Source organism: Peromyscus californicus, unplaced genomic scaffold (genome assembly GCF_007827085.1).
Source record: "Peromyscus californicus insignis strain IS unplaced genomic scaffold, ASM782708v3 Scaffold_11__1_contigs__length_118956290, whole genome shotgun sequence".
Classification (NCBI taxonomy): domain Eukaryota; kingdom Metazoa; phylum Chordata; class Mammalia; order Rodentia; family Cricetidae; genus Peromyscus; species Peromyscus californicus.
In genome coordinates, this window is record NW_026294402.1 from 33,836,677 (window position 1) to 33,846,552 (window position 9,876).

Sequence of the window (9,876 nt, forward strand, 5' to 3'; positions counted from 1 at the left end):
GTTTCATCTCATTTGAGTGGGCCTTAAATCTGATCAGATAGTAGTTGGTTACTCCCATGTAACATGAATCTTAAAAGGTCTTATTAATAAAAACAAACCTGGGGGCAGGTATTGGGGTGAACGCTGGAAGATCAGAGAAGCAGAACAAGTCACAGCTTCCTCACCTCGCCAATTCCTCAGCTGATCCTGTTTCCTCAGACTGGAAGCCTCTGAGTCCTCATCTGAATGGATCTCTGCTGAACTGCTGCTAAAAGCCTAAAGGCTTAACCTGGCTCTAGTTGCTGGTTTTCATGCCTTATATACCTTTCTGATTCCTGCCATTACTTCCTGGGATTAAAGGTGTGAGTCACCATGCCTGGCTGTTTCCAGTGTGGCTTTGAACTCACAGAAATCCGCATGGATCTCTGCCTCCAGAATGCTAGGATTAAAGGCGTGTGTGCCACCATTTTCTGGCCTCTATATCAAGTGGCTGTTCTGTTCTCTGACCCCAGATACATTTATTGGGATGCACAATATTTTGGGGAACACAATATTACCACACTCTCACCACTTTTGCACCACTATTATGGGAACATATCATGCAGACACATCACCACAAATATCAAAAGGTTTGTAGTTAGGTTGGCATTTACCTTTCTCCTCTGAGAACAATCAGAGTTCCTTCCAGTGCCATGAACACTAGTCAGTAGGTGTGAAGTTAGACACCAGCAGGACTTCTCTATGTTCAATGAGATATTTAGGTGTTGTCTTCAACAACAGGGACTTACTATTTGTGGAGATCAATAAATAACATTGGCAATAACCTGAGTTGTTTGGGGGTTTCTGTGTAGCCTCTTTGGTCAGCAACTAAATTAGATATAACCCATTCCTGGCACTGGAAGTTTTACTTGGTGGTGAGAGATGTATTGTTGGAGCTTTGTCTACCCCATTATTTGACAATTCCATGTAGCTTTATTTCACAGATATACATATTTTAAGAAACTTTTATTATAGCGGGTTTCCATATGACCTCTCAGGTGGCACTTAGTTTGAGTTCTTCCTCCCTGTATTCTCTTCTTTAATATTCTATATCCACCCCTTCTCTGTTCAATCCTTCCACTTTCGGTGCCCTCCCTGTCTCTCCATAACTATATGTCTTATTTTCCCTTCCTCGAGAGATACTTCTCTCCTGCCTTGTTCCTTACTTTATACCTCATCTCTATGGGTATGTGGATTGTAGCATGCCTATCAAAGACTTAAAAGTTATTATTCATCTATGAGATACTCCATACCGTATTTGCCCTTTCGGGTCTGGATCACCTCATTCGAGATAATTTTTTTGCAAGTGCCATCCATTTACCTGGAAATTTCATGATTTCAGTTTGTTTGTTTGTTTGTTTTTTAAAACAGCCGAATAATATTCTGTTGTGTAAATGTAGCACATTTTCATTATTCATTCATCTTCATTATTCATTCATCTGTTGATGCACATCTATGTTTCTTCCAGTTTCTGGCTGGTTTTTTGTTTTGTTTTACTATGTTGATCCCATCAGTCCATGAGCATAGATGACCTTTCCGTCTTCTGATATTGTCTTCAATTTCTGTGTTCAAACTATTGAAGCTTTATCATAACTAGTCTTTTACTTACTTAGTTAGAGTTACCCCAAGGTAGTTTATATTATTTTAGGCTATTGTGAAGGGATTTGTTTCTCTGATTTCTTTCTCAATCCATTTGTCACTTGAATATAGGAGGGCTACTGATTTTTTGTTGTTGTTAATCTGGTATCCAGCCACTTTGATGAAAATGTTTATCAGTAGTTGATGAAAGGCTTCCAATGGTGGGACTGGGTTAAAGTCTGTTGAGTTGTTGGCTGAGGTGGCCTTGCAGAGATTCCTAAACAACCCAGGCTGATGCTAGGACAGAAGGACACTTTCAAAACTGACAGCAGGGCCCCACTGATGAGGACAGCTTCCACATAGCTCTTTGAAAGTAGAGCAGTAGAGCTGGGGCAAGCTTAGAGCCTTCACCCATATGGTACAATTTCTTTGGGGAGAGAAGGTAGTCTGGAGGTTATGGAAAGATAAACCTGGGCAGATATCAACCCAGCCACAAAATCCTGCACCTACAAATCTGTCCTGCCTGCAAGATGTGCTGGGGCAATGGTGATATGCAAGTTGTAGGAGTGGCCAACCAATGTTTGGTTTAACTTGGGGCTCATGCCCTACACTGCCTGAATGGTCAGGAACCAGAGAGTGGCTAGCCCAGAGATTTAGGGTAGAATCAAACATGACTGGTGGGGAAGGCTTTGCCCTGGAGGAGATGGGAATGGGGGGGGGGGGGTTGGGGGGAAGGTGAGGGGGACGGGAGGGGGGAGAACAAGGGAATCCATGGCTGATATGTAGAACTGAATTGTATTGCAAAATAAATTAAAAAAAATTAAAAAAAATAGGAAAAAAAAGAAAGAAAGGTAGGAACAAGAAAGGGAGGGAGGGAGGGAGGGAAGAAAAGAAATCAATTACATGATTCCTAATGAGTTTCTGCTATACTCATAGATTAGTGCCTTGTCCAGTCGCCATTGGACAGGCTTCCTCCAGCGGCAGATGGGAGCAGGTGCAGAGATCCACAGATGGACATTATGCGGAAAGTGTAAATTTGAGGCCTCTATCCAGTCCCTCTCCTCAGAGATCAGGGAACCCCACCGAAGAGGGAGAGAAAAGAAAAGTGGGACTCAAAAGAGATGGAGGACAACAAGAGAACACGGTCCACTGAATCAACTAAGCAAGGCTCACATGGACTCATGGGGGCCAAAGCTGCAAGCACGGGGCCTGCAGGGGTCTGCACCAGGTCCTCTGGGTATATGTTGTGGCTGATAGCTTGGTGGGGGTTGTTGTTGTTGTTGTTGTTGTTGTTTTTGTGGGACTCCTATCATTGGGAGAGCGTGCGTCTCTGACTCTTTTGCCTGCTCTCCAGACTCTTTTCCTCCTATTGTACTGGCTTGTCCAGCCTTGATAGGACAGCTTTTAGTTTGTCTTATCTTGATTTGTTCTGCTGGACGGCTGTCTCTTGGAGGCCTGCTCTTTTCTGAAGAGGAACTAGAAGGGGAGTCAATCTGGGGGAGCAGTAAGGTGGGGGATAGTAGAAGGAGCGGAAGGAGGGAAAACTGCGATTGGGATATATTGTATGAGAGAAAAAACTATTTTCAATAAAAAATGAATTGTTTACAAATTTTTACATATTTTTTTCTCTAGCCACAACCAGGAAAGGAGCCTCTGAAATGTAGTGAATGAGAATGGTTAGAAACTCTGCCTGGGAAAGGCCAGGCTGCCACCATTGCCTTCACAATCCTAGTGTCTTCTCCATTGAAGGCGTCCTTGAACAGTGCTGGGAAAAGTGTCCAGGGCAGTTTCTCCAGAGCAGAGATGGCCAAGGCTTCATTTCTTAGCAGTGCCTGCCCTGCCAACTTCATGAGTGTGGGTGGGGTTTGAACACTCATCATGAATGGTCTTCAGACGGAAGGCTCCAGTTCTGAGCACTGACCACAGTCTCTTTATCCCAGCTGAGCCAGGCACTTGCTCCAGGCTCCAGGTCTCTGAGTATCTTTCCCCTGCCTCCCTGTGGGGACATTGATGAAGACCCCCAACTTGGAAACCTTCCAGGCTGTTCTAGATGGAGTAGACATGCAGCTGAAAAGAGAGTTTCACCTCGGGAGGGAGAAACTTCAGATGCTCGACCTGAGGAATGTTCAACATGAATTCTGGAACATATGGACTGGAAGAAAGGATGGGGACTGCTCAGCAGAGACTGTGGATGAGAGGTCTGTAGTGAAGGACCTTCCTAGATATGCACTGAGGCGGTGGCATCTGAAGGTGGTAACTGACCTCTACCTCAGGCTCCCTCTGAATGAAGAGCAAGCAAGCTTGAAGTGGGTCCAGCAGAGAAAAGACTCTCTACAGCTGCACTGTATGAACATGAAGATCTGGGCTGTGCCTGTGTGCACTGTCAAAGAGATCTTGAATGTTTTCCACCCAGGACACATTGAGGAGCTGGAATTGAACCTGGCCTGGAATATGTCCAAACTGGCACAATTTGCTCCCTATCTTGGACAGATGAGAAGTCTTCGCAAACTCTCCCTGAAAAACATGGACCAGGACACTTTGGGGATTGTCTACAGGACAGCAGACATTGAGAAGCGTATCAGCAAGGCCATTGCTCAGTTCTCCAAACTCCACTGTCTGCAGCATCTCTCCATTAATGACATCTTCTTTCTCAAAGACCACATGAAACAAATACTCAGGTGCCTGACAACCTCCTTGGAGACTCTCTCCATCAAAAACTGTGATCTGTCAAGGTCCGACTTGAATTATTTCCCCTGGAGCCACAGCCTATGTCAGCTAAAACATCTGGACTTGAGAGAATCCGAGTTTTTGACTTCATGTCTCAAGCCTCTTGGAGTGCTGCTAGAGAATGTAGCAGATACTCTGGAGTCTCTGGACTTGCAGGGTTGTAGGATCAAGGACTCTCAGCTCACTGACCTCATCCCTGCCCTCAGCAAGTGCTACCAGCTCACCGAGGTTAACTTTTCATACAATGACTTCTCCATGCCCATCCTGAAGGACCTTTTGCGTCATACAGCCAACTTGACCAAGATGAGTGTGGAGCAGTACCCTGCCCCTCTGCAATGCTATGATGATTTCGGTTACATCGTGGAAGACAGACATGCCCAACTTTGTCTTGAGCTCATGGATACACTCAGAGCCTTAAGGCAGCCCAGGAGCATCTTCTTCTCCACAAATGCCTGCCATGTATATGATGACCACTGTGAATATGATGAGTGCTGTGAAAATAACGAATGCTGTGTCTTTCACCTGGAGCTTTGTTCTTGCTGGAGATAAATAGGGAATATGACTTCTCTGGATTTGGGCACTCTCCCTCTGGGGTCTTCCTTAGTCATTAGCCTCCCTGCTAGCTTCAGGGTCTGGAAAGACTCTCAACTGGCCTCAAGCGTCTACTTTACCAAGGAACTCTTTTTGAAGTCTTCCATTGTGATCTCTTTATTAACTGTGTTTTTAAAAAGTCCCTATGCCTACCCATTACATTCTCCTTTTTCAGCATAATAAGGCAACAATAAAATAATTCAGTATCGGTTAAAAAAAAGAAGAAGAAACTATTCCTGGGAAACACATATTAATACAAACACTTCATAATGACTGTATTAAAAAGTAATTCCTTCTTAGTAAGATATTCTCTCTTTTAGTAAGACTTCTTAATATCTAAGGCTATGGCTCAGAAGGAGAATTCATCTCTCATGTCCAAGAAGGGATCTTGGATTTGAACCTCAGCAAGAAAATATGGTGAATAAGTGTTGCTGTTCTGCTTTTACTTTTTAAAAATATGGCAATTAGGACATTTGAAATTATATAATTATGTCATTGTTTTCCATTCGAAGTGATGTTTCTAGCAAATGATTAAAATGAGAAATTACAAACCCCTGCAAGATGGAGGTATCATACAGTCCAACTTAGAAACATCAAGGACAAGACATCAGACTCACATTAATTTTGATGTGATAACTGGCAAATGAAGAGTATCTATAGACTTGCTGTAAACAAAATGTGAAATTTGAAATTAATGATTCCACAGATTAATTGTAAATTAATTCAAAACTAATAGAATGGAATAAAGCTACAACCCAGAATCATCTGCCTAAGGATGGCACCACCCACAGTGGGCTAGGCCCTCCAATATCTATCATTAATCTAGACAATAACAAAATTGCCTACAGGTCAATCTTATGGAGACTTTTTATAAATTAAGATTCCCTATTCTCAGATTTCTAGGTTGTGTCAAATTGAGAAAAAACACAATACCCAGCTCTAAGTTCTGATATTTTAGTGTTCTGTATTTTCAATGGTAATTTTAATGAGGAACATCAGAATTTTCTCGTTTAAAAAATTAAAAAAACATGTTAAATAAAAAAATCAAGATCCCAAATACCTCTGAACTGTGACTTGCAATTTTTTTATTCAAAGCACCTTTATTACTAAAGTATATAGGGGGATGAAAGATCAGAATTCTTTTTGGTTATTAATTATGAGCTGAGTGGAGAAGAGAGGCAGCTGATTTATCTGGAGTTGATGTGAAAGTCAGAGGTGTCAGGTAGACAAAGTGAAGCAGCATGTGTGAAGCATGCTTAGCAAAGGCATTCAGATGACAACGCAGATCTCTGTGCCAAGAAAAGAGCCTGGCTTGCCCCAGACCCCATCCCTGGGCACCAGCCACTCCAGGGAAGACCTGCCCAACTTGGCCCCAGGTTCTGGCCACCGGGCAGGTTCCCTGCTAGCCACACCGGGAAGGATCCCCTTCTCCAAGAGCCCTGGCAGACCCTGCAGTCTCCACGCCCTGCCCCCACGCCCATCCGCCTGAGCCCCAAGCCTCTTCCTGAGACTCAGAGGCCGGCCCCCAGCTCCCATCTTGCTCCGGACGTCCCTTTTGGAATACTGGCCCATCCGCCTGAGCCCCAAGCCTCTTCCTGAGACTTAGAGGCCGGCCCCCAGCTCCCATCTTGCTCCAGACGTCCCTTTTGGAACAGTCGTGAGTACCCTTCCTTGCCCCAGACCCCATCCCTGGGCACCAGCCACTCCAGGGAAGACCTGCCCAACTCGGCCCCAGGTTCTGGCCACCGGGCAGGTTCCCTGCTAGCCCCACCGGGAAGGATCCCCTTCTCCAAGACCCCTGGCAGACCCTGCAGTCTCCACGCCCTGCCCCCACGCCCATCCGCCTGAGCCCCAAGTCTCTTCCTGAGACTCAGAGGCCGGCCCCCAGCTCCCATCTTGCTCCGGACGTCCCTTTTGAAATACTGGTGAGTACCCTTCCTTGCCCCAGACCCCATCCCTGGGCACCAGCCACTCCAGGGAAGACCTGCCCAACTCGGCCCCAGGTTCTGGCCACCGGGCAGGTTCCCTGCTAGCCACACCGGGAAGGATCCCCTTCTCCAAGACCCCTGGCAGACCCTGCAGTCTCCACGCCCTGCCCCCACGCCCATCCGCCTGAGCCCCAAGCCTCTTCCTGAGACTCAGAGGCCGGCCCCCAGCTCCCATCTTGCTCCGGACGTCCCTTTTGGAATACTGGTGAGTACCCTTCCTTGCCCCAGACCCCATCCCTGGGCACCAGCCACTCCAGGGAAGACCTGCCCAACTCGGCCCCAGGTTCTGGCCACCGGGCAGGTTCCCTGCTAGCCCCACCGGGAAGGATCCCCTTCTCCAAGACCCCTGGCAGACCCTGCAGTCTCCACGCCCTGCCCCCAGGCCCATCCGCCTGAGCCCCAAGCCTCTTCCTGAGACTTAGAGGCCGGCCCCCAGCTCCCATCTTGCTCCAGACGTCCCTTTTGGAACAGTCGTGAGTACCCTTCCTTGCCCCAGACCCCATCCCTGGGCACCAGCCACTCCAGGGAAGACCTGCCCAACTCGGCCCCAGGTTCTGGCCACCGGGCAAGTTCCCTGCTAGCCCCACCGGGAAGGATCCCCTTCTCCAAGACCCCTGGCAGACCCTGCAGTCTCCGCGCCCTGCCCCCACGCCCATCCGCCTGAGCCCCAAGTCTCTTCCTGAGACTCAGAGGCCGGCCCCCAGCTCCCATCTTGCTCCGGACGTCCCTTTTGGAATACTGGTGAGTACCCTTCCTTGCCCCAGACCCCATCCCTGGGCACCAGCCACTCCAGGGAAGACCTGCCCAACTTGGCCCCAGGTTCTGGCCACCGGGCAGGTTCCCTGCTTGCCCCACCGGGAAGGATCCCCTTCTCCAAGACCCCTGGCAGACCCTGCAGTCTCCACGCCCTGCCCCCACGCCCATCCGCCTGAGCCCCAAGCCTCTTCCTGAGACTTAGAGGCCGGCCCCCAGCTCCCATCTTGCTCCGGACGTCCCTTTTGGAACAATCGTGAGTACCCTTCCTTGCCCCAGACCCCATCCCTGGGCACCAGCCACTCCAGGGAAGACCTGCCCAACTCGGCCCCAGGTTCTGGCCACCGGGCAGGTTCCCTGCTAGCCCCACCGGGAAGGATCCCCTTCTCCAAGACCCCTGGCAGACCCTGCAGTCTCCACGCCCTGCCCCCAGGCCCATCCGCCTGAGCCCCAAGCCTCTTCCTGAGACTTAGAGGCCGGCCCCCAGCTCCCATCTTGCTCCAGACGTCCCTTTTGGAACAGTCGTGAGTACCCTTCCTTGCCCCAGACCCCATCCCTGGGCACCAGCCACTCCAGGGAAGACCTGCCCAACTCGGCCCCAGGTTCTGGCCACCGGGCAGGTTCCCTGCTAGCCCCACCGGGAAGGATCCCCTTCTCCAAGACCCCTGGCAGACCCTGCAGTCTCCGCGCCCTGCCCCCACGCCCATCCGCCTGAGCCCCAAGTCTCTTCCTGAGACTCAGAGGCCGGCCCCCAGCTCCCATCTTGCTCCGGACGTCCCTTTTGGAATACTGGTGAGTACCCTTCCTTGCCCCAGACCCCATCCCTGGGCACCAGCCACTCCAGGGAAGACCTGCCCAACTTGGCCCCAGGTTCTGGCCACCGGGCAGGTTCCCTGCTAGCCACACCGGGAAGGATCCCCTTCTCCAAGACCCCTGGCAGACCCTGCAGTCTCCACGCCCTGCCCCCACGCCCATCCGCCTGAGCCCCAAGCCTCTTCCTGAGACTCAGAGGCCGGCCCCCAGCTCCCATCTTGCTCCGGACGTCCCTTTTGGAATACTGGTGAGTACCCTTCCTTGCCCCAGACCCCATCCCTGGGCACCAGCCACTCCAGGGAAGACCTGCCCAACTCGGCCCCAGGTTCTGGCCACCGGGCAGGTTCCCTGCTAGCCCCACCGGGAAGGATCCCCTTCTCCAAGACCCCTGGCAGACCCTGCAGTCTCCACGCCCTGCCCCCAGGCCCATCCGCCTGAGCCCCAAGCCTCTTCCTGAGACTTAGAGGCCGGCCCCCAGCTCCCATCTTGCTCCAGACGTCCCTTTTGGAACAGTCGTGAGTACCCTTCCTTGCCCCAGACCCCATCCCTGGGCACCAGCCACTCCAGGGAAGACCTGCCCAACTCGGCCCCAGGTTCTGGCCACCGGGCAAGTTCCCTGCTAGCCCCACCGGGAAGGATCCCCTTCTCCAAGACCCCTGGCAGACCCTGCAGTCTCCGCGCCCTGCCCCCACGCCCATCCGCCTGAGCCCCAAGTCTCTTCCTGAGACTCAGAGGCCGGCCCCCAGCTCCCATCTTGCTCCGGACGTCCCTTTTGGAATACTGGTGAGTACCCTTCCTTGCCCCAGACCCCATCCCTGGGCACCAGCCACTCCAGGGAAGACCTGCCCAACTTGGCCCCAGGTTCTGGCCACCGGGCAGGTTCCCTGCTTGCCCCACCGGGAAGGATCCCCTTCTCCAAGACCCCTGGCAGACCCTGCAGTCTCCACGCCCTGCCCCCACGCCCATCCGCCTGAGCCCCAAGCCTCTTCCTGAGACTTAGAGGCCGGCCCCCAGCTCCCATCTTGCTCCGGACGTCCCTTTTGGAACAATCGTGAGTACCCTTCCTTGCCCCAGACCCCATCCCTGGGCACCAGCCACTCCAGGGAAGACCTGCCCAACTCGGCCCCAGGTTCTGGCCACCGGGCAGGTTCCCTGCTAGCCCCACCGGGAAGGATCCCCTTCTCCAAGACCCCTGGCAGACCCTGCAGTCTCCACGCCCTGCCCCCAGGCCCATCCGCCTGAGCCCCAAGCCTCTTCCTGAGACTTAGAGGCCGGCCCCCAGCTCCCATCTTGCTCCGGACTTCCCTTTTGGAACACTGACTTCCCTTTTGGAACACTGGTCTGTCTGAACCAAGTGTGCGGATAAGGCCAAGAACGAACCACAAGGAGATGGGCAGACGTCAAGGCA

General features: G+C 51.1%; 1 protein-coding gene across 1 annotated transcript; it reads left to right on the top strand.

The window, feature by feature from the left end:
* Positions 1–2,769: 2,769 nt before the first annotated feature.
* Positions 2,770–4,872, top strand: LOC128102647 (putative PRAME family member 26). The gene is made up of 2 exons (XM_052726608.1): positions 2,770–2,833; positions 3,575–4,872. The coding sequence occupies exons 1-2, from the start codon at positions 2,770–2,772 to the stop codon at positions 4,870–4,872; spliced, it is 1,362 nt and encodes a 453-aa protein (XP_052582568.1).
* The last annotated feature ends 5,004 nt before the right edge of the window (positions 4,873–9,876 follow it).

Coding starts and splice junctions, on each gene's coding strand:
- LOC128102647 (XM_052726608.1), top strand. CDS start 2,770: ATGGACTCATGGGGGCCAAAGCTGCAAGCACGGGGCCTGCAGGGGTCT. Junction 2,834..3,574: donor GTCTGCACCAGGTCCTCTGG/GTATATGTTGTG, acceptor CAGGTCTCTGAG/TATCTTTCCCCTGCCTCCCT.